Source organism: Triticum aestivum, chromosome 3A (assembly GCF_018294505.1).
Source record: "Triticum aestivum cultivar Chinese Spring chromosome 3A, IWGSC CS RefSeq v2.1, whole genome shotgun sequence".
NCBI classification, from domain to species: Eukaryota; Viridiplantae; Streptophyta; class Magnoliopsida; order Poales; family Poaceae; genus Triticum; species Triticum aestivum.
In genome coordinates, this window is record NC_057800.1 from 57,904,064 (window position 1) to 57,928,183 (window position 24,120).

General features: G+C 42.8%; 1 protein-coding gene across 1 annotated transcript; it reads left to right on the forward strand.

The window, feature by feature from the left end:
• The first annotated feature begins 285 nt into the window (after positions 1 to 285).
• LOC123056775 (chaperone protein ClpB1-like) lies at positions 286 to 18,753 on the forward strand. The gene is made up of 9 exons (XM_044480050.1): positions 286 to 291; positions 368 to 385; positions 444 to 831; positions 16,033 to 16,404; positions 17,162 to 17,301; positions 17,390 to 17,730; positions 17,825 to 18,104; positions 18,223 to 18,420; positions 18,544 to 18,753. The coding sequence occupies exons 1-9, from the start codon at positions 286 to 288 to the stop codon at positions 18,751 to 18,753; spliced, it is 1,953 nt and encodes a 650-aa protein (XP_044335985.1).
• The last annotated feature ends 5,367 nt before the right edge of the window (positions 18,754 to 24,120 follow it).

A 24,120-nucleotide genomic window follows, 5' to 3' on the forward strand; every position in this document is an offset into this window, starting at 1 on the left:
ACTGAGGGTGGGGGTCGAGCAGCGGCGGAGGGGCGCCGCAGTGATCAGGCGGCGCGGAGGACTTGAGGAGAGGTAATAATTTTCTCCTGTCTTCTTAAGAGGGGAACTTTTCCCCCGTTTGATGCCAAGTCCTGATTTTTGCTACTTCAGTTTAATCTCAATCAAGAGGAACAAGCATAATCGCATGGTGACTCCATATTTAAGCTAAAAGAAGAATTATCTTTCTTTCATTCTCTCAAAGTTAAATTTTTGCACTGGTTATCTTGATTAAGAAATATACCGTGTATGGCTGTATGCAATATGAAGTTTGATCATTTACAACAAGTCATCTCGATCATGAAGTAATGCAATCTTTTTCCTTGTTCAGATCAGGGCTTTTGGTCAGGTATGGGAAGGACCGGAACCTTCGATCCGCTGCTGGGGACCATGACTAAGGCACCCAGAGTCATATGTACAGGGTGTGGCGACAGATCGAACCTGTAGTCTGCCTTGGAGCAGCTGGTGGTCTCTGTTGGGCAGCTTGGAGCTACTACGCGTGCAAGTCATGTCTGCGCACCTACGGACGCTACATGAACGGCGAGACAAGCGGCCCGGTGGTCGGCCGGGATGACGAGATCGACAGTGTCGTCTCCATTCTCTGCTGCAAGACCAAGAATTGTGTGGCACTCGTCGGAGCCCCAGGGGTGGGCAAGACGGCCATCGCCGAGGGCCTCGCGCAACGGATTGCTGCTGGGAAGGTCCCTGCCGAGCTTTCCAAGGCACGTGTCGTGGAGGTTGATCTGGGGGCCATGGTGGCCGGCACTGTACTGCGTGGTATGTTTGAAGAGAGAATTCCTTATTTAACACCCGCTTAAATTTTTGTGCCCTATTTAACACCGTAAAACTTTTTCTTCCTTATCTAACAACAATGTTAAAATTTGCTTCCTTTATGACACTTCCGTCTATTTTGAGTATTAATCACTAGTAGAAAAAAGGGCTTTGGTCCAGGCCGGGTAAGCCCATTAGTCCCGGTTCAGTCCAGAACCGGGACCAATGGGTGCATTTATCCCGGTTCATGCGTCTAAGGCATTAGTCCCGGTTCACCGGGGCCCTTTAGTCCCGGTTCGAGCCACGAACCGGGACTAAAGGGTGCGATGCCCATTAGTCCCGGTTGGTGGCACCAACCGATACTAAAGGTTAGACCTTTAGTCTCGGTTGGTGCCACCAACCGGGACTAATGGGCATTGAGGCATTAGTACCGGTTCATGGCACGAACCGGGACTAAAGGTCCCATTTTCAAACTCTCCCCCCCCCCCCCCCCCCCCCCCCCCGACCGCCTTTTCAGTTTTAGAAAAAACAAAAAAAATGATGGAAATGTAAAAAAAATAAAATAAAATAAGTTTCCCATGTGATATGTGGTCTAATTGTTGGAAAAATTTACAAATATGAATTTCGACTTTATTTACAAGATCTCTTTGGAATTTGTAAAATGGGCATAATTTTTGCATACGAACTCGGATTAAAAAAAAAATTATATGAAAAATCATCTACTCAAAAAGTTACATCCGATCTAAGGCTGAAGCATTGTGCTACCAAGATCAGACCTGATTACACGCCAGACGGGCCATATGCATAAGAGTTAAGAGTTAAGACACATGACCTGGATGTATGTACCTCAACAGCGATATACACGAACTTATCATATACATATTATTCCAAATCTGTTTAGTTGTCCAGCTGCTATTCTCAACTTGTATAATGGTATGATGTAGTTTGAACACCAATGCTGCAATTGGACGTATGGGCAAACATATGTACCAGTACTGGTTTGTTAACTGTTCTTCTGAATAAAATTACGTCAGAGAAAATGGAATGCATTTTAGAGTAACCCACACCACCTAGAAATTTAAAACTAAAAAGGAACTTGTATAAATAAAATGTATCAATGTTGCATCTCCTTCCCCTTTTAAACAAACAAAGAAATGTAGCTGAAACCCCCAAATAAGCCAGGAGAAATCCACATCCTAATCACGTCCAGTGGCTAATGGTACTGTGCCCGTACGCACCATCCGCGTCCTCGCGGCGGCGCTTGCGGCTGGCGTCGGAGGCGGGCGCTACGGCCTGTTTGCAAATTTGTAAAATCCTCAAATTCCAAAAGGAAAAAAAGTTATGCTTAAATTTCAGTTTTTTTAAATTTTCATTAAATCTAGTCAAACTATGGTCAAACTACTTATTCAAGAAGTATTAGTGTTACTAAATAATTATTCAAGAATATTAGTGTTATTAAACAATTATTTCAGTTTTTTTGAATTTTGGTCAAATCTGGTCAAATTATGGTCAAACTGTGGTCAAACAATGGTCAAACTACTTATTCAAGAAATATTAGTGTTACTAAAAAATTATTGTTTTTTAGAACAATAGTTTCGAACTCAAACAGTGAAATGTGTGACTTCATGCTCAAGCTAAACTCCTGAGGGTTAATAGGATTGACATCTTATTATTGTCAGGAAAACAACGAGTGCAGACTTGGAAACGAGGGAGAATAGAACCTGGAATTAAGCGTGCTCAGGCTGGGGGAGTGGGAGGATGGGTGACCGTCCGGGAAGTTAGATGATTTGGAATGATGAGGGGTGATTAGAGATTAAATTGAGCAGTGATGAGGGGTGATTAGAGATTAGAGGTTAAAATAATTCAGAAATTTGAAAATAAAAAAATTTCAAAAAAAAAATTCAAAAAAAAATCAGAAAATTTCCTTTAGTACCGGTTGGTGTTACCGACCGGGACTAAAGGTGGACCGGCCACGTGGAGGGCCTTTAGTCCCGGTTCTGGTTTGAACCGGGACTAAAGGGTCAGGGCATTAGTACCGACCCTTTAGTCCCGGTTCAGGAACCGGGATTAAAGGCCCTTACGAACCGGGACAACCGGCCCTTTTTCTACCAGTGAACGGTGTTAAATGGCACATGAAAAGACGATCTTACCCCTAATGCAACTTGTGATCAAAATCATTCACATGGGGATCGATAACTTTTTCCTGCTGTTAATTGCAAAACTGGGCAGAACTTTCCTTGTAAACATGCAATTCTGGATAGTTTTTTATTTTAAAATTTAATTTAAAATTGGGCAGAACCTATGACACAATTTATATGTATATTGTTCAACACACACCTTTCAAATTTGCCAATGGCATGAGGCACTCCATATACATCCAGACTCACATCCAAGTACACATATATGACTCACATACATCATACGTATACATCATATTAGCAACCCAAAAGTGGCTCACATCATGCCCAGGTTCACATACATTACTAGTCCACACATACATCATATGTATACATCATATTAGCAACCCAAAAGTGACTCACATCATACCGAGGTTCACATACTACTCCAAGTCCACACATACATCATATTAGCAACCCAAAAGTGGCTCACATCATACCCAGGTTCACATACATTACTCCAAGTCCACACAACATGACATGAGCAGCAACAAAAGTGACATTAAGTGAAAGAAGTTCACAAGCTGAGCCGCCTTTTGCTTCTTGTGCCCATTGCAGGGCTAGTTGGGTAAGCTTTTTTGCTTCTAGTGCCCATTGCAGGGCTGTCAAATGGCACCATCGGATTGTTTTGATCCTTTTTAGCAAGCTCCATCTTCCTTGTGGCCCTTAAAATAATAACATGGTTGTCAAATTATTGTAGTGCATGTATGACAACAATACATATGGATATATTTGATACATGTATGGCAGCAAATAACAATATCAACTATGCATAATATGTGATATTAAAATCCAAAAATAGAAAAGGTCACCTTTTCCCCCCTTTTGCATTTTTCTTGTTTGTAGTCTCCAATGTTTGGTTATGCTTTCCCTTCTTCTTGGTTGTAGTTTCCAAGTTTTGGCTATGGATTACATGAATACATACAAATCGAACTCAGTTTTTGTTTGGCACAAATAAAAACTCAGTTATCATTTGGAACAAGCATTGGTGTAGAATCGATAACCTTGGTGGAAAATACATAGCGGCTGCCAGCGCGTCATCACCTCTTGGCACAATGGATGACTCGAATGTTTTAATAGTTTTCCTCCTCTTCTTTGGTGGTTCTCTACACGAGAAATGAGAAAGTAGTGAACATTCATAGGTGATTACAAAACAATAATGCAAGAAAGTAGTTAACATGCAATGGGAGAGTAGAATGGATAGTAGATTACCTCACAGCCATGAAAGCAGCAATGTCATCTTTGTTACCCTTCTTGCACTTATGCCAATGGTGCCCGTATTCCTTGCAAATAGGGCACAAGTGCTGGCCACTTTTCCTTTTTTCTCACCACAACCCTTATGCCTCTCAGTTTGGGGCCGACTAGCTACAACTTTTAACAAGGGTGGATGCATGAAGAATCCATGGTTAGATTCAGGCCACTGGGTCTTGTCACACATAGCAGGGATTAGTTGGCCATAAGCTGCCCTAAACTTGTCAATGGAGTAATACGAGTCCACATAATTCTGTATATGTGCATTAACAAGTGATGTGATGAATGCTAGAGCATGCTTGCAAGGAAGGCCGGAAACTTGCCATTGTCTACAAGAACATGTGTTGCCATGCAAGTTGACGACAAACCTAAACCCGCTGCCTCCCAATTGAGTAACTTCAGCAACTTCTTCCGAGCTTTCTACCACCTCCAAGTTTAACTCTCTACTCTTTGCATTCAACTTCTTCATTATGTGGGGCAAAATTAATAAGCCAGCTAACTTCTTTGCTACTTTTCTCCTTCGATTCCACATGATCATAATCATCTGCCTAAGCTTGTCCATTAAGTCATCAAAGTTCAAGGACCTGTGGTGCTTAATCCATTTATTGAAGCACTCTGCCAGGTTGTTGGTTACATAGTCCACCTTACAAATGGTTGAGAACTGACTCCTAGTCCACAACCTAGTGTGCCACTTCCTAAGATATGTAGTTGCCGTTGGCTTTGCTGTCTCCATTGCAACCCAATTTTTCTCAAATATATACTTGTTCCATGAGTAAGCAGCAGCCCAAAGATGGTCATCAAATACCTTTCCGTGATACTTTTTCTTGAAGTTTGACACCAAGTGAAACATGCATTCCCTATGTTCTACCTCTGGGAAAACTTCCTTTACCCCTGTCATCACCGCCTGCCCAGCATCAGTGCTTATGGCTAAGCCCCTTGGCGACCCTATGGCTGAAGGAAATATGCCCTAGAGGCAATAATAAAGTTATTATTTATTTCCTTATATCATGATAAATGTTTATTATTCATGCTGGAATTGTATTAACCGGAAACATAATACATGTGTGAATACATAGACAAACAGAGTATCACTAGTATGCCTCTACTTGACTAGCTCGTTGATCAAAGATGGTTATGTTTCCTAACCATAGACATGAGTTGTCATTTGATTAACGGGATCACATCATTAGGAGAATGATGTGATTGACTTGACCCATTTCGTTAGCTTAGCACTTGATCGTTTAGTTTGTTACTATTGCTTTCTTCATGACTTATACATGTTCCTATGACTATGAGATTATGCAACTCCCGTTTACCGGAGGAACACTTTATGTGCCACCAAACGTCACAACGTAACTGGGTGACTATAAAGGTGCTCTACAGGTGTCTCCGAAGGTACTTGTCGGGTTGGCATATTTCGAGATTAGGATTTTTTCACTCCGATTGTCGAAGAGGTATCTCTGGGCCCACTCAGTAATGCACATCACTATAAGCCTTGCAAGCATTGCAACTAATGAGTTAGTTGCGGGATGATGTGTTACGGAACGAGTAAAGAGACTTGCCGGTAACGAGATTGAACTAGGTATTGAGATACCGACGATCGAATCTCGGGCAAGTAACATACCGATGACAAAGGGAATAACATATGTTGTTATGCGGTCTGACCGATAAAGATCTTCGTAGAATATGTGGGAGCCAATATGAGCATCCAGGTTCCGCTATTGGTTATTGACCGGAGACGTGTCTCGGTCATGTCTACATTGTTCTCGAACCCATAGGGTCCGCACGCTTAAGGTTTCGATGACAGTTATATTATGAGTTTATGAGTTTTGATGTACCGAAGGAGTTCGGAGTCCCGGATGAGATCGGGGACATGACGAGGAGTCTCGAAATGGTCGAGACGTAAAGATCGATATATTGGACGACTATATTCGGACATCGGAAAGGTTCCGACTGATTCGGGTATTTTTCGAAGTACCGGAGAGTTACAGGAATACGTATTGGGCCTTATTGGGCCATACGGGAAAGAAGGAAAAGGGCCTCAAGGGTGGCCGCACCCCTCCCCTTGGTCTGGTCCGAATTGGACTAGGGAAGGGGGGCGCCCCCTTCCTTCCTTCTCCATTTCCCTTCCTCTTTTCCTATTCCATATGGGAGGTGGAATCCTACTAGGACTAGGGAGTCCTAGTAGGACTCCACACTTGGCGCGCCCCCTCCTAGGGACGGCCTCCTCCTTCCTTGCTCCTTTATATACGGGTGCAGGGGGGCACCCCAAAGACACAACAATTGATCATTGATCTCTTAGTCGTTTGCGGTGCCCCATTCCACCATAATCCTCGATAATATTGTATCGGTGTTTAGGCAAAGCCCTGCGACGGTAGAACATCAAGATCGTCACCACGCCGTCATGCTGACAGAACTCTTCCCCGACATTCTGCTGGAACGTGTGCTAGAACTCGGAGGTGCCGTAGTTTCGGTGCTTGATCGGTCGGGCCGTGAAGACGTATAACTACATCAACCGCGTTGTGCTAACGCTTCCGTTTTCGGTCTACGAGGGTACGTATACAACACTCTCCTCTCTCGTTGCTATGCATCACCATGATCTTGCGTGTGCGTAGGAATTTTTTTTGAAATTACTACGTTCCTCAACAGTGGTATCAGAGCCTGTTTTATGCGTAGATGTCATATGCACGAGTAGAACACAAGTGAGTTGTGGGCGATATAAGTCATACTGCTTACCAGCATGTCACACTTTGGTTTGGGGGTATTGTTGGATGAAGTGGCACGGACCGACATTACGCGTACGCTTACGCAAGACTGGTTTTACCGCCGTGCTATGCACACAGGTGACTAGCGGGTGTCAGTTTCTCCAACTTTAGTTGAACCGAGTGTGGCTACGCTTGGTCCTTGCGAAGGTTAAAACGACACCAACTTGACAAACTATCGTTATGGTTTTGATGCGTAGGTAAGAACGGTTCTTGCTCAGCCCATAGCAGCCGCGTAAAACTTGCAACAACAAAGTAGACGACGTCTAACTTGTTGCAGGGCATGATGTGATGTGATATGGTCAAGACGTGATGAGATATAAGTTTTTGTATGAGATGATCATGTTTTGTTGAAGTTATCGGCAACTGGCAAAAGCCTTATGGTTGTCTCTCTATTGCATAAGATGCAAGCGCCAAATAATTGCTTTACTTTATCGCTATGCGATGGCAATAGTTGCAAGAGCAATAGTTGGCGAGATGACCATGTGACGACACATTGATATAAATCAAGATGATGGAGATCATGGTGTCATGCCGGTGACGATGGAAATCATGACGATGCTTTGGAGATGGAGATCAAAGGCACAAGATGATGATGGCCATATCATGTCACATATTTTTGATTACATGTGATGTTTATCTTTTATACATCTTATTTTGCTTAGTTCGACGGTAGCTTTATAAGATGATCTCTCACTAATTATCAAGGTACCAGTGTTCTCCCTGAGTATGCACCGTTGCAAAAGTTCTTCGTGCTGAGACACCACGTGATGATCGGGTGTGATAGGCTCTTCATTCAAATACAATGGATGCAAAACAGTTGCACACACCGAATACTCAGGTTAAACTTGACGAGCCTAGCATATAACAGATATGGCCTCGGAACACGGAGACCGAAAGGTCGAGCGTGAATCATATAGTAGATATGATCAACATAGTGATGTTCACCATTGAAACTACTCCATCTCACGTGATGATCGGACATGGTTTAGTTGATATGGATCACGTGATCACTTAGAGGATTAGAGGGATGTCTATCTAAGTGGGAGTTCTTAAGTAATATGATTAATTGAACTTTAATTTATTATGAACTTAGTCCTGGTAGTATTAGCATATCTATGTTGTAGATCAATAGCTCGCGTTTAGCTCCCTGTTTTATTTTTGATATGTTCCTAGAGAAAACTAAGTTGAAAGATGCTAGTAGCAATGATGCGGATTGGATCCATGATCTGAGGTTTATCCTCATTGCTGCATAGAAGAATTATGTCCTTAATGCACCGCTAGGTGACAGACCTATTGCAGGAGCAAATGCAGACGTCATGAACGTTTGGCTAGCTCAATATGATGACTACTTAATAGTTTAGTGCACCATGCTTAACAGCTTAGAATCGGGACTTCAAAGACGTTTTGAACGTCATGGATCATATGGATGTTCCAGGAGTTGAAGTTAATATTTTAAGAAAATACCGAGTTAAGAGATATGAAGTCTCCAACAAGTTCTATAGCTAAAAGATGGAGGAGAATAGCTCAAGCAGTGAGCATGTGTTCAGATTGTCTGGGTACTACAATCGCTTGAATCAAGTGGGAGTTAATCTTCCAGATAAAATAGTGATTGACAGAATTCTCTAGTCACCATCACCAAGTTAGTAGAACTTCGTGATGAACTATAGTATGCAAGGGATGATGAAAACGATTCCTGAGCTTTTCATGATGATGAAATCGATGAAGGTAGAAATCAAGAAAGAGCATCAAGTGTTGATGATTAACAAGACCACTAGTTTCAAGAAAAGGGCAATGGGAAAGAAAGGGAACTTCAAGAAGAACGGCAAGCAAGTTGCTGCTCAAGTGAAGAATCCCAAGTCTGGTCCTAAGTCTGAGACTAAGTGCTTCTACTGCAAAGGGACTGGTCACTGGAAGCGGAACTGCCCCAAGTATTTGGCGGATAAGAAGGATGGCAAAGTGAACAAAGGTATATTTGATATACAGATTATTGATGTGTATTTTACTAGTGTTCGTAGCAACCCCTCGGTATTTGATACTGGTTCAGTTGCTAAGAGTAGTAACTCGAAACGGGAGTTGCAGAATGAACATAGACTAGTTAAGGGTGAAGTGGCGATGTGTGTTGGAAGTGGTTCCAAGATTGATATGATCATCATCGCACACTCCCTATACTTTTGGGATTAGTGTTGAACCTAAATAAATGTTATTTGGTGTTTGCATTGAGCATGAATATGATTTGATCATGTTTATTGCAATACGATTATTCATTTAAGTAAGAGAATAATTTTTTGTTCTATTTACATGAATAAAACCTTATAGGGTTACACACCCAATGAAAATGGTTTGTTGGATCTCGATCGTGGTGATACACATTTTCATAATATTGATGCCAAAAGATGCAAAGTTAATAATGATAGTGCAACTTATTTGTGGCACTGCCGTTTAGGTCATATTGGTGTAAAGCGCATGAAGAAAATCCATGCTGATGGACTTTTGGAATCACTTGATTATTAATCATTTGATGCTTGCGAACCATGCCTCATGGGCAAGATGACTAAGACTCCGTTCTCCGGAACAATGGAGCGAGCAACAAATTTGTTGGAAATCATACATACTGATGTATGTGGTCCGATGAATATTGAGGCTCGCGGCAGATATCATTATTTTCTGATCTTCATAGATGATTTGAGCAGATATGAGTATATCTACTTAATGAAACACAAGTCTGAAACATTTGAAAAGTTCAAAGAATTTCATAGTGAAGTAGAGAATCATCGTAACAAGAAAATAAAAGTTTCTACGATATGATCGCAGAAGTAAAATATTTGAGTTACGAGTTTGGCCTTCAGTTAAAAACAATGTGAAATAGTTTCACTACTCATGCCATCTGGAACACCACAGCATAATGGTGTGTCCGAACGTCATAACCGTACTTTATTAGATATGGCGTGATCTATGATGTCTCTTACCGATCTATCACTATCGTTTTGGGGTTATGCATTAGAGAGAGCTGCATTCACGTTAAATAGGGCACCATCTAAATCTGTTGAGACGACACCGAAGAAACCTAAGCTGTCGTTTCTTAAAGTTTGAGGTTGCAATGCTTATGTGAACCATGATAAGCTCTAACCCAAATCGGAGAAGTGCGTCTTCATAGGATACCCAAAAGAAAATGTTGGGTACACCTTCTAGCACAGATCCGAAGGCAATATATTCGTTGCTTTGAATGGATTCTTTCTAGAAAAGGAGTTTCTCTCGAAAGAAGTGAGTGAGAGGAAAGTAGAACTTGATGAGGTAACTGTACCTGCTCCTTTATTGGAAAGTAGTTCATCACAGAAATCTGTTCCTGTGACTAGTACATCGATTAGTGAGGAAGCTAATGATGATGATCATGTAACTTCAGATCAAGTTACTACCGAACCTCATAGGTAAACCAGAGTGAGATCCGCGCCAGAGTGGTACGGTAATCCTATTCTGGAGGTCATGTTACTTGACCATGACGAGCCTACGAACTATGAGGAAGCGATGATAAGCCCAGATTCCGCGAAATGGCTTGAGGCCATGAAATCTGAGATGAGATCCATGTATGAGAACAAAGTATGGACTTTGATTGACTTGCCCAATGATCGGCGAGCCATTGAGATTAAATGGATCTTCAAGAGGAAGACGGACGCTGATAGTAGTGTTACTATCTACAAAGCTAGAATTGTCGCAAAAAGATTTTCAACAAGTTCAAGGTGTTGACTACGATGAGAGTTTCTCACTCGTATCTATGCTTAAGTCTGTTCGAATCATGTTAGCAATTGCCACATTTTATGAAATCTGGCAAGTGGATAAACAAAATTGCATTCCTTAATGGATTTATTAAAGAAGAGTTGTATATGATGCAACTAGAAGGTTTTGTCAATCCTAAAGGTACTAACAAAATATGCAAGCTCCAGCGATCCATCTATGGACTGGTGCAAGCATCTCAGAGTTGGAATATAGGCTTTGATAAGTTGATCAAAGCATATAGTTTTATACAGACTTGTGGTGAAGCCTGTATTTACAAGAAAGTGAGTGGGAGCACTACAACATTTCTGATAAGTATATGTGAATGACATATTGTTGATCGGAGCTAATGTAGAATTATTCTGCAAAGCATAAAGGAATGTTTGAAAGGAGTTTTTCAAAGAAAGACCTCGGTGAAGCTGCTTACATATTGAGCATCAAGATCTATAGAGATAGATCAAGACGCTTGATAAGTTTTTCAATGAGTACATACCTTGACAAGATTTTGAAGTAGTTCAAAATGGAACAGTCAAAAAGGAGTTCTTGCCCGTGTTACAAGGTGTGAAGTTGAGTAAGACTCAAAACCCGACCACGGCAGAAGATAGAGAGAGAATGAAAGTCATTCCCTATGCCTTAGCCATAGGTTCTATAAAATATGCCATGCTGTGTACCAGACCTATTGTATACCCTGCCCTGAGTTTGGCAAGGGAGTACAATAGTGATCTAGGAGTAGATCACTGGACATTGGTCAAAATTATCCTTAGTGGAATAAGGATATGTTTCTCGATTATGGAGGTGACAAAAGGTTCGTCGTAAAGGGTTACGTCGATGCAAGTTTTGACGCTGATCCAGATGACTCAAAGTCTCAATCTGGATACATATTTAAAGTGGGAGCAATTAGTTAGAGTAGCTCCATGCAGAGCATTGTTGACATAGAAATTTGCAAAATACTTACAGATCTGAATGTGGCAGACCCGTTGACTAAACTTCTCTCACAAGCAGAACATGATCACACCTCAGTACTCTTTGGGTGTTAATCACATAGCGATGTGAACTAGATTATTGACTCTAGTAAACCCTTTGGGTGTTGGTCACATGTCGATGTGAACTATGGGTGTTAATCACATGGTGATGTGAACTATTGATGTTAAATCACATGGCGATGTGAACTAGATTATTGCCTCTAGTGCAAGTGGGAGACTGAAGGAAATATGCCCTAGAGGCAATAATAAAGTTATTATTTATTTCCTTATATCATGATAAATGTTTATTATTCATGCTAGAATTGTATTAACCGGAAACATAATACATGTGTGAATACATAGACAAACAGAGTATCACTAGTATGCCTCTATTTGACTAGCTCGTTGATCAAAGATGGTTATGTTTCCTAACCATAGACATGAGTTGTCATTTGATTAACGGGATCACATCATTAGAAGAATGATGTGATTGACTTGACCCATTTCGTTAGCTTAGCACTTGATCGTTTAGTTTGTTGCTATTGCTTTCTTCATACTTATACATGTTCCTATGACTATAAGATTATGCAACTCCTGTTTACCGGGGGAACACTTTGTGTGCCACCAAACGTCACAATGTAACTGGGTGATTATAAAGATGCTCTACAGGTGTCTCCGAAGGTACTTGTTGGGTTGGCGTATTTCGAGATTAGGATTTGTCACTCCGATTGTCGGAGAGGTATCTCTGGGCCCACTTGGTAATGCACATCACTATAAGCCTTGCAAGCATTGCAACTAATTAGTTAGTTGCGGGATGATGTGTTACGGAACGAGTAAAGAGACTTGCCGGTAACGAGATTGAACTAGGTATTGAGATACCGACGATCGAATCTCGGGCAAGTAACATACCGATGACAAAGGGAACAACGTATGTTGTTATGCAGTCTGACCGATAAAGATCTTCGTAGAATATGTGGGAGCCAATATGAGCATCCAGGTTCCGCTATTGGTTATTGACCGGAGACGTGTCTCGGTCATGTCTACATTGTTCTCGAACCCGTAGGGTTCGCACGCTTTAGGTTTCGATGACAGTTATATTATGAGTTTATGAGTTTTGATGTACCGAAAGAGTTCGGAGTCCCGGATGAGATCGGGGACATGACGAGGAGTCTCGAAATGGTCGATACGTAAAGATCGATATATTGGACGACTATATTCGGACATCGAAAAGGTTCCGACTGATTCGGGTATTTTTCGGAGTACCAGAGAGTTACGGGAATACGTATTGGGCCTTATTGGGTCATACGGGAAAGAGGGAAAAGGGCCTCAAGGGTGGCCGCACCCCTCCCCTTGGTCTGGTCCGAATTGGACTAGGGAAGGGGGGCGCCCCCTTCCTTCCTTCTCATTTTCCCTTCCTCTTTTCCTATTCCATATGGGAGGTGGAATCCTACTAGGACTAGGGAGTCCTAGTAGGACTTCACACTTGGCGCGCCCCCTCCTAGGGCCGGCCTCCTCCTCCCTTGCTCCTTTATATACGGGTGCAGGGGGGCACCCCAAAGACACAATTGATCATTGATCTCTTAGCCGTGTGCGGTGCCCCCTTCCACCATAATCCTCGATAATATTGTAGCGGTGCTTAGGCGAAGCCCTGCGACGGTAGAACATCAAGATCGTCACCACGCCGTCGTGCTGACGGAACTCTTCCCTGACATTCTGCTGGATCGGAGTCCGGGGATCGTCATCGAGCTGAACGTGTGCTAGAACTCGGAGGTGTCGTAGTTTCGGTGCTTGACCGGTCAGGCCGTGAAGACGTACAACTACATCAACCGCGTTGTGCTAACGCTTCCACTTTCGGTCTACGAGGGTACGTATACAACAATCTCCTCTCTCGTTGCTATGCATCACCATAATCTTGCGTGTGCGTAGGATTTTTTTTGAAATTACTACGTTCCCCAACAATGGCTTGCCTAAGCAATTGCATGAATCAGATCCAGTTCTCATTTGTTTCAGAATCGAAAATTCCAAAACAAAGTGGATACATCCAATTATAGCCATCTACAGCGGTAGCACTGGCAAGCTGCCCCTTAAACCTGCCTGTTAAGAATGTGCTATCTACTGCCAAATACGGTCTGCAACCACTAAGGAATCCATCTATGCAAGGTTTCAAAGAAAAGAAGAACCTTCTAAACCTGTTTTTTTTTCTTTTATAGTGTAATGATCAATCTGCACTATGCTACCAGGGCAAGAGATTTCAACTTGTGATTTAAACCTATACAAATTGTCAAAGCTGCTATCCCAATCACCATATAGTTCTTTGAGAGCTAGCTTCTTACCCATATATACCCTCTTGTAGTGGATGTCAACCTTGTCGTGTTCTTTAATCTTTTTGCGCAATGCCTTCACTCCGAGAGTAGCATCTTCAATCAGCCAATCCTTCACCTTATCACATATCCAATACTTGGTTGCATTCTTCATCTTCTTTTTCCTTCTTGTACTAGAGCAATCATGACCACATGGGTTTTTCTTCACCTTAAAAAGAGAGATAGAGGTAATTAGCTAAAAACACTTGACAATTATGCAATAAATGTTCACAAATGAATAGAGTTAAACAATTACCATTACGGTACACTTATCCTCCGTCGTAGAAGCATGTATCCTCCATGGACAATTATCAGCATCTCGTCTTGAACAATAGCCCCTAAATCGATGGGGTGTACTATACTCGGTGTTATACTCAAATTCATGTTTGATTGCATGCTGAGAAAGTGCCAACTTGAACTCTTTCATGCTGGGATATGTAAATCCTTTTGTCATTGGAGGGTCTAATTTGTCATACTCTACATGTGGAGTATGCTCTGCCTCATGCAACTCCTCATCCTCCTCTACTTCATCATCCTCTACTTCAGACTCCCCTACTTCATCGTCCTCTACTTCAGACGCCTCTACTTCATCATCCTTTTCTTTATTAGGACAAAGAACCACATCTAAGGGCATAGGTTCATCCACTTCATACATATTCTCCTCATCAACACCAACATGCTCATTCTCAGGTCTTGGGTTGCGAAGGTAAGTATCATCCTCATGTTCTATATTGCTGTTAGGTTCATCCCACTCGGTGATAGGCTCATATGGCTCCGAGGGATCACAATATGCAATAATCATATGTAGCATCTTTGTCTCCGAGTGTTTTTCAAACATAAGCATCAAATCTTGGTCAGATTTTACTTCTGGACAGTTTTTAAGAGCATAGTCATAATATTGCACATGTGCAACTTCCAAATAACGTGGCGGGTACTGCTCTACAATTGACTCGACCAAATCCTTATAATTTGTCAAGTCACAATCGATGACCTTCTCAAAACAAAAACATCTTATGTCCTTTCGAGCTTTCTTTGGATTGCCAAACAATTTAATTTTGAGCAAATAACTCGAATTTGGATCCATCCTGTGAATTAAAAAGACAACTTTAAACTTTGCTTTAAACCTATGCATGAGTATTGCTAGACAATCTGATCATCAACCGAAATTAAGTGAAAAGATCTCTTCCTCAAATACACAGCTACACAAACTAGCACAATCATGATAATTGCTACTAGATGGACTGGCCCTTACCCATCTGGACACGCCCATGTTGCTGGCGGCAACTGAGTACCGCCCTGGCCTGAAGCTGCTGCCAAGAACGACCCAGCCGTGCCCTCGCCGGAGACCCCAGCCACTGCCGCGCCCTGGCCCGAGCCAGCTACAGCCGAGCCACCGGCCAGGCCCGAGCCAGCTGTAGCCGAGTCTCCGGCCTGGCCCGATGCTGGCTCAACCCCACCGCAGCCCGAGGCTAGCACGACGCCCTGGATTGACCTGACCTCAGCCCCGCCGGCGCCATCGGCAAGCCATGGCACGTCCGCAGCCGCGCCATGGCCGTCGTCCGCGGCGCCGTCTCCATCCGCAGAACTGCCGCCATCCATAGCCCTCCGCCGCCGCCGCTAAGCCTGGGAGGTTCGCTGCCGCCGCCGCCTCTAGGGTTGGGAAGAAAGGGGATGAGAAGAGTCGGGTCGGGAGAGAATAGAGAGACCGGTTTGGTCTCTGTTTTTCTTTTTCCTCAAAGGGGTAATTTCGTCCAACGAGAAAATACTGACATCAGTCAATCCAAATCTTAACGACATACGCTAACGGACTTGACGGAAGTGTTAGAAAGGTAAAAAAAATTACACTTGATGTTATTTAGGGAAGATTTTTTTTAGTGTTAAATAGGGAACCAATATTTAAAACAGTGTTATATAAGGAATTTTCTCATGTTTGAAAGCCGTTTGAAGACCATGATAAAGAAGGCGGAGAATTCGGGCGGCAATATAATTCTCTTCATCGACGAGATGCACATGCTGATTGGCGCCGGTGATAAATGGGGAAGCAATGATGCTGCTAATATTGTGAAACCCGCGTTGGCCCGTAGTTGTATCCGCTGTGTGGGCGCGACAACTTTTGATGACTACCGCAAGTACATTGAGAAGGATGCAGCGCTCGAACGGCGGTTCCAGAAGGTGCATATTGAAGAACCGAGCACGCAGGCGACCATTGCCACTCTGCGGGGCATAAAGCAGCAGTATGAACGGCACCATAGCTTGGAAATCCAAGATGCCGCTATTGTTGCTGCTGCAGAGCTCGCTGGCCGCTACATCACTGGTGAGGAATTAATTTACTCGTATTGTTTCTTGAGGTGATCAGTAGAAGCATAACCTCACCTAGCTACTTAGGAAGTACTCCCTCCGTATCAAAACATAAGATGTTTTTTGACACTGTCATAGTGTCAAAAAACGTCTTGTATTTTGATCAATGAAAAAAATAGCACGCTACAGCAAAATAGCGGCGACCTTAAAATATGCTATTAGCGTGCTATATCGCGTTATAGCGTGCTATTAGCGAGACGTTGTACACCGATATATTTAGCGAGGCAATTCTCAATACGCTATAGCGTGCTATTAGCGATGCTATAGCGCGCTATTTTTTTCAGTGATTTTGATACAGAGGGAGTATGACAAAAAAAAAATGCATGCTTAATTGGTCATGGTCAGATGCCCATCCCTGTTGAGGTCTACTAGCTCATGTGCCTATCCTTGTTGAGGTTTACTAGCTCATGTGCCCATCCTTGTTAAGTTTTGCTATCTACGTGAAGGTTTGATGTGCACTTCAAGGGCAAGAATGATCACATTAGAGCACCATGGAGTAACTATGTTACCTTGGATACATGAAGCTGAAATAATCTATGAATCTTGTTTAAGGTTCTAATTAATCCGTGACAGTCATATGTATGAATTGACGGGGTAACCTGAACTGCAATGTTTCTTCTCTGCCGAGTTGCATTTGTCAGTGGCAAGAATGGCTAATTGGCTTTATGTTGTAGTACAATATTAATGGGTTTTATCGCTGGGTGTATTTGTAGGTCGTCAATTTCCTTGTAAGGCTATTGATCTGATTGATGCGGCGTGTGCTACTGCAAAGAAAATGATGCAGATTGACAGTCAAGAAAAGGAAGAGGACACTGTGAAGAAAGCAATTGTTGCACCAAATCATGTCGCACAAGTGAGCATTCTCTTCCTAATGACTTTTGTGTACCATTTTGATCAATGAGATGTGTTTTTCATGCAAATTCTAACTTCGTCATTTGAAGGCTGTGCGCCGATGCACCGGAATTCCTGTCTCTACGCTTGATCAAGAGGAGAAGGATAGGTTAATCCACCTAGCGGATAGACTTCATGAGCGAGTTGTTGGCCAGGATGAAGCGGTAAATTTGGTTGCAGAAGCAGTCTTACGTTCCAGGGCTAGCCGTGATCAGCCTGGCCAACCCATAGGCTCGTTCCTCTTCTTAGGATTGACTGGTGTTGGAAAGACAGATCTTGCAAAAGCTCTTGCCGAGCAGCTATTCGACAGTGAGAAAATGTTGGTTCGCATTGACATGTCTGAATATGTTGGGTTTGGAGCTGTGGCGCGCCTAATTGGAGCTGCACCAAGGTTTACTTTGTATATTGTATGCTCATTACGTTATGATATCAGTATGGATCTTTCATTTGACTGATGTTAATGCTTCTTTTATAACTTCTTAAAGCTGCATTGCCTATGATGATGGTGGACAACTGACTGAAATAGTGAGGAGGCGCCCATATAGTGTCATCCTTTTTGACGAGGTGGAGAAGGCAGATCCCTTGGTGCTGAACGTTTTTATTCAACTTCTTGATGATGGTGTTCTGACTGATGGCAAAGGCCGGACCGTAGATTTCAAGAATACTATCATCATTATGACCTCAAATCTAGGAGCAGAGCACCTAACAGCTGGAATGGCTGGAGAAAGCACAATGGAAGCTGCAAAGGAGCTTGTGATTAAAAAGGTTTGTGAATACCATATTTGCTGCTGTTAAGGCTCTATACTAGTGTGACCTAGTAGCTTGTGATGAAAAAGGTTTGTGAATACCATATATATGACACATCAGTAGGTCACACTAGTAGGTTCACAAACACTTTAAGCCTGAATTTCTGAACAGACTGAGCGAGGTGGTGATATTTGAGCCACTTCTGCATGACAAACTGAAGGAGATTGTAAAAATTCAGATGAAAAGTGTCACTGCAAGGGTAGCTGCCAAGAGCATCTCTCTGTCTGCAAGCGATGCTGCGTTGGACGTCATATTGTTGGAATCATGCAACCTAGTAAGCACAGTTTCTTTTCGTATCAAAATAATTAGGTCCTGCTTTCATACCCTCTCCTGTCGGTCTGTCTGCCTGTCTGTATGGTTTGGTAACAATGCATATGCATGCTTGGTGTCTTTGCAGATGTATGGCGCAAGGCCCATAAGGAGGTGGGTGCAGAAGAATGTGATGACAGTGCTGTCCCGGATGCTGCTCAAAGGTGAAGCCGTTGAAGGCTCAACTATCGTCATTGATGCTACGGATGACAAAACGGGGCTCAAGTACGAAGTGTTAAATCCACAAGGCAAGAGTCCAGTGGTGGAACTTTCCTGTGACAAGACAAAGGTGACATAACCCCTAGTAGCTGTTGTTTTATCGCTGAGTGCCTGAACTCCATAGCCTTGCTGAACACAAATAGCAGAGGTAGAAGAAGCATGTAAATTGTACCAAAGGCAGAATGCATGCCCGACTTGGTTGTAGCCACACCATGGCAAACACCCTTGAACGTTTCCTTGGTAGGAGGAGATCCGTAAATTGCCAATTTCTTACTAGTATCTTATAGACACCATGTATGCCTTTATGCTCTTAGCAGTAGCATAGACACTAACCCTGTGATTGTGTGTGATGAGAATGATGTTTAGAGGCAACAGGGGATAATTAATGGAAATGAAATTGCAGTTGAGCTATGGGCACCCATCCTGTTTGCATCAATCGTCGTTGTTGGCACTGACTGAGCCAAGCCGTGCACGCATGCTGGGCTCTCTCCTTTTCTATACTCCCTCCTTCCCAATGACTCAATTTTGTACTAGCTTTGGTACAAAGCTAGTGCAAAGTTGAGTCACTTATTTTGAGATGGAGGAAGTATGAGGGAAAGCCATCGTAGCGGTTTTATTCATAAGGCAAAATGCTTTCATCGTTTCTGATGACAGCCACAAGAAATGCAATGAAGCAGGTTCCTCTTGCCAAACACAAGGGCCAGAGTTCTCCGACTTACTAGCTAAAACATGTGCGTCACATTGGCTTTCCCTACATGACAAAATAAAAAAGGAGTATCACTAAACTCATGGCAGAGGAAGAAACAATCGTCATAGATCGTTATCACGGGCCATAGTAAATGTCCAACATTCTTCAACCTCCACAACTTCCATGCAATCAGAGTTCACAACCAGCCTGTTGCACCCCATAGAATTTTCTAGGGAAAAGGTCGCCCCACAAAGCAATCGCCTTCACCATCGTCGCTGTCAGTAACGCATGTCCGGTTGGAAGCGGCCCCAAAGTAGCCCCTATCATCTCCAAGAACAGCTCCAGTTCTCCCAGTTTTACTCCCAATATCAAAAGTCGCATATACGCTAAACTACTTTAATCCACCTTTGGTCGCGTCCACCCATGTCTAACAACAGGAGCACCGTTCTTCTTCGTCCTCGAGTAGTTTGTAGCCAATGCAGATATTGCTTGTGCAGAGCTAATGGGGAGTTGAACTCTCTCAACAGGAGTTGTCTGCCGGCGCTCCCACCAAATGCACCAGGCAGTGGTGGCAATAAGATCAGCCCAGAGAACATTTGGAGGAAGTGGTGTCGGCGATGAGTTATCCAGCAATATTTTTGCAAGAACTGAGGACCCTTCCCTATCAACAGTACACGCAATATCGACAACTTGATCAAGACCCAAGTGTTGCCAAATTTCACAAACACGTGTGCATTGAAAAAAAATGGTCCATAATGGGCACCCCCTTCTGTTTGAATATGTCGATTTGCCAAGACTCCATGACTAGTGTTCTATAGTACTCCCTTTCTTCAAAAATATAAGATGTTCTAACTTTTTGAGAATCGGATGTATATATACACATTTTAGTTTGTTTATTCACTCATTTCAGTCTGTATGTAGTCCATACTAAAATATCCAACCCATCTTATATTTGTGAATTGTGAATGGAGGGGGTATCTTAAGAACTACAGTTCCGGCAATATTGACATTATGGTGCAAAAGAAGGGTGATATATCAAAACAATGGAGAGCAACTGGTTTCCATGGAGCCCCAAGGGTGGAAGATACAAGCCAAAGTTGGAGGTTCGTGAGGACATTGTTCGCAATCAAGCATGAAGCATGGCTTTGCATTGGTGATTTTATTGAGACACTTTTCGGTTCATAACACTTCTCACGTATCCTCAGACCCAAATGCTAGATGAAAGCATCCTGGGAGATGGTTGATGATTGCTCTTGTGGACCTTGGTTGATTAGGAATGGAGTATACTTGGGACATCAACAGTCAGGTACTTTACCGAAAAAGGGTTTCCCCCGCTTTGTTAAAGCTCGGTTGGATAGAGCGTTTGGATAATGATGCACTGTTGCACCTATTTGAACATATAAAAGTGAGGCATATAGTGGCTGCGGAATGTGATCATTGTTTCGTCTTTGCGGATCTCCGTAAGCATCTACCTTCAAGTGCTGCTAGAGGATCGAAGCCATTAAAATATGAGGATGTTTGGCAGACTCATGTTGACTATGCCAAGTTAGTCCTCTACAAGGGCAGAAGGGAGTAGCGGCCAGCATGGCCTGCAGGGTGTGGTTCAAGCCCTTGATTCGCTACAAGGCAACGTAGTGGTATGCGGTGCGAAGGAGTTTGGCTGTTTGGCACGTACGTTGAGGAAGCTACGTGAGTTCTGCAACGTGAGAACCTTACGCGACTACGTGGCCAATCAATGGACAGAGAACCTTTAGATGAAAAGAAAGCGGCCATAAAAAATCGAGACGTGCAATCCGTCGGGATGAGATTTGAAGTTATCAGCGGTCCAGGGTTTCATGGCTGCGAAGGTGACCATAAGACAGGATACTTCCATGCTCAAGCAGCCCAATGAAAATGAATGAACAAGAGTGAGAGGCTCGAACGTGCGGATGGGACTAAATGTGCGAACATCGAAGAGGATCATGCTGAAGTACATGCCTTATATCAAGCCTTGTATACTGATAACTCACAAGCGTAGGGGGTCTATTGTAGCTTTTTTAGTAAGTGAGAGTGTCGAACCTAGCGAGGAGCTAATGGTAGGATTAGTATTCTCTCAAGTTCTATCATCACAGATATAACTATACGCACACCGAACGTTTGCTTACTTAGAAACAAGAAATAAATCTACTTAGCGGGCATGAAAAGATAGCTTTGCAAGATAATAAAGAACGTAAATATAAAAGTTAGTTGATGTTTTGTTATAGAACAATTTTAAAAGAACAATAAAGTAAAAAACTGTCCTTAGGCAAGTGGGTATGAAACTAACGTGATAATCATCTACTGCATTTTCATCTGATTGTTCTTGTACTATCGAGCATGTTTTATGTACAATCAGCTAATATCCACTTATGTACAAAGCTAGCACTCTCGAGGTGAAAGATTGCTGGTTGAACACTAGTAGAAAGCAAGCTAGCACTCTCCGTACGTAATTTTCTAGTTGAACACTAGGTGATAGATCAGCTAATATTTTGTATATGTGGTTTCCTTATAACTAGCCAGCTGGCAGATAATGCCGAGAGAATATCAGGTAGAAACCAACTTACAATAGAAACCAATGAAAACCACATGAAAACTATGTTTTGAAGTCTCGAAAAAAATCTAAAAAAAGTAATATATTTCTAAGAGAGTGATGTTTTACTATCATGTAAAATTCCAAGCTCAAACTCTAATTCATTTACTCCCATAGAATTTTCAGAAACTTTCGAATGTGGCTTCCACATAGTTTCAATTGTAACTTAGTTTCCACATGACATTCTCTAGCACTCTGAAGTCCCAACTTACGTTGTACAGCATGGAATCCCTGGTCATCATTATATGAGCTGAGCAGTACGTAGTACTCCCTCCATTTTCTTATACAAGGCCACTATGAAAAGTACATTTTGCATCAATACAAGGCCACCAATAATAATCGATGCAAAAAATTAATGATGTTTTCTCGTACTAGCAATTTTTTAATACTTGTATACATGTAGTCATAATGACATTCAGCCACTTCCTTCCCATTCATTCGCTGCATACTTGTGGTGCATTAATGATCCTGGTTAACGAAAATAGAAGTTGACTTGCAAAGGAGTCATTAAACTTTATCTTGGTACCTGTAATATGAGTTTGTGACCTTGTATAAGGGAATGAAGGGAGTACTGCTTAGGCTGATCATAGTGGGGAGTAACTTATACTAATGTCATGCATGACACTAGTCTAAGTTACTATCTTCGTAATGCAAAGTAACATACTAGTAGTGTCATATGTGGCTTCATTTAATGGCTTGTAGACTCATCTTGTCTTGGGAAGCGCTATGTTACAGTAACATATTATGTTACCACTTCTCATTAAATACATGTCACATAAGTAAAAAAAATCAAAATATGCTATTTTACTACCTAAGTTACTTCCACTATGACTAGCCTTAACCAAGTTAATTACACAAGAGACACGAGGGGGCGGTCGGGTCTGTTGCGAGAAAAGAGACCGTGGGGAGGAGGGGAGTGGGGCAATCCAACCTTCCTCTCCTCCTCCCTTTGTTGGCCACCGAGCCGGCCCAGGTATCCTCGGCTCCCTTCGCGTGCGGCGGCGCCACCAAATCGCCTCTCGTTTCCGTCGCGGCGGCGCCCGCCCCTCCCGCTTCTCCTTGGCCTGCCGCCGGGATTTCTTTCTTCCTTGGGCTGGCCCTCTCCCGCCTCCCCAGCCCCGCCGCCATCGGAGCGGATGTCAAAGGACAATGTCCCGCAGCCGCAGTACGGCTTGCCTCTTCCCCCTTACCCCTCCTGCTCGTCTCGTCTCGGCTCGAGCCAGCGCCGTCGGCTGCCACAATGAAAGGTTTCTCTTCCACTTGTCCTTGATTTCTTCATCGTGCTAGGTGTTCTGTGCAATCCTTCAAACCCTTGCTTTTGGGATGGAATTGGGACCGGCAAGAAGGACTGATATGCATCCTAATGCTATTTGTGAGGGAATTTAATAAGCAGTTCCCATATCTACTCGAATATATGATTTGTGTATGTGGATTATTCTCTGATCCTTACGTAAATTTTGCTTGTTGCCCTCCCAGCTTGCCGCCGACCACATGTTTCTGTCAGTTCGAAAACCTGACCAAGTTGATTCATGCCGCAATTTTGTCATTTTGTAGGAGTATATCAGTTGTCAACTCATAAATCATCAATCTATTACCTGTTACATACGTCATTCTTCATGATGCATCGCACACCTAAATAAATATGTTAGTTTGCACGCATAGTCACTAGTAGAAAAAGGGCCTATTGTCCCGGTTCGTAAGGGCCTTTTGTCCCGGTTTCTGAACCGGGACTAAAGGGTCGATACTAATACCCTGTCCCTTTAGTCCCGGTTCAATCCAGAACCGGGACAGATGGGCCTCCACGTGGCCTGTGCTCGGAGCCCAGGCAGGAGGGCCTTTGGTCCCGGTTGGTGGCATCAACCGGGACCAATAGGCATCCACGCGTCAGCATTTCTGTGGCTGAAGTTTTTGTTTTTTTTAAATGGGGGGGGGGGGGTTGGGGTTTTTGGGAGGGTTAATTTAGGTGTTTCATATATTATGTTACCTAGCTATAATTAATAGAGAGAAGTGTCCTCTCTTATGTCCGTGCTTGGTCTACGTACTATACATACGTATAGAGAGGACTAGACACGCTAGCTAGCTAGTAAGCAAACGAAGGAAACAGAAGATTGTCATGAACATATATGCATACAGAAAGAAGTAATATCGAC

Coding starts and splice junctions, on each gene's coding strand:
- LOC123056775 (XM_044480050.1), top strand. Junction 832..16,032: donor TGGTATGTTTGAAGAGAGAA/TTCCTTATTTAA, acceptor TTGAAAGCCGTT/TGAAGACCATGATAAAGAAG. Junction 16,405..17,161: donor CGCTGGCCGCTACATCACTG/GTGAGGAATTAA, acceptor GTGTATTTGTAG/GTCGTCAATTTCCTTGTAAG.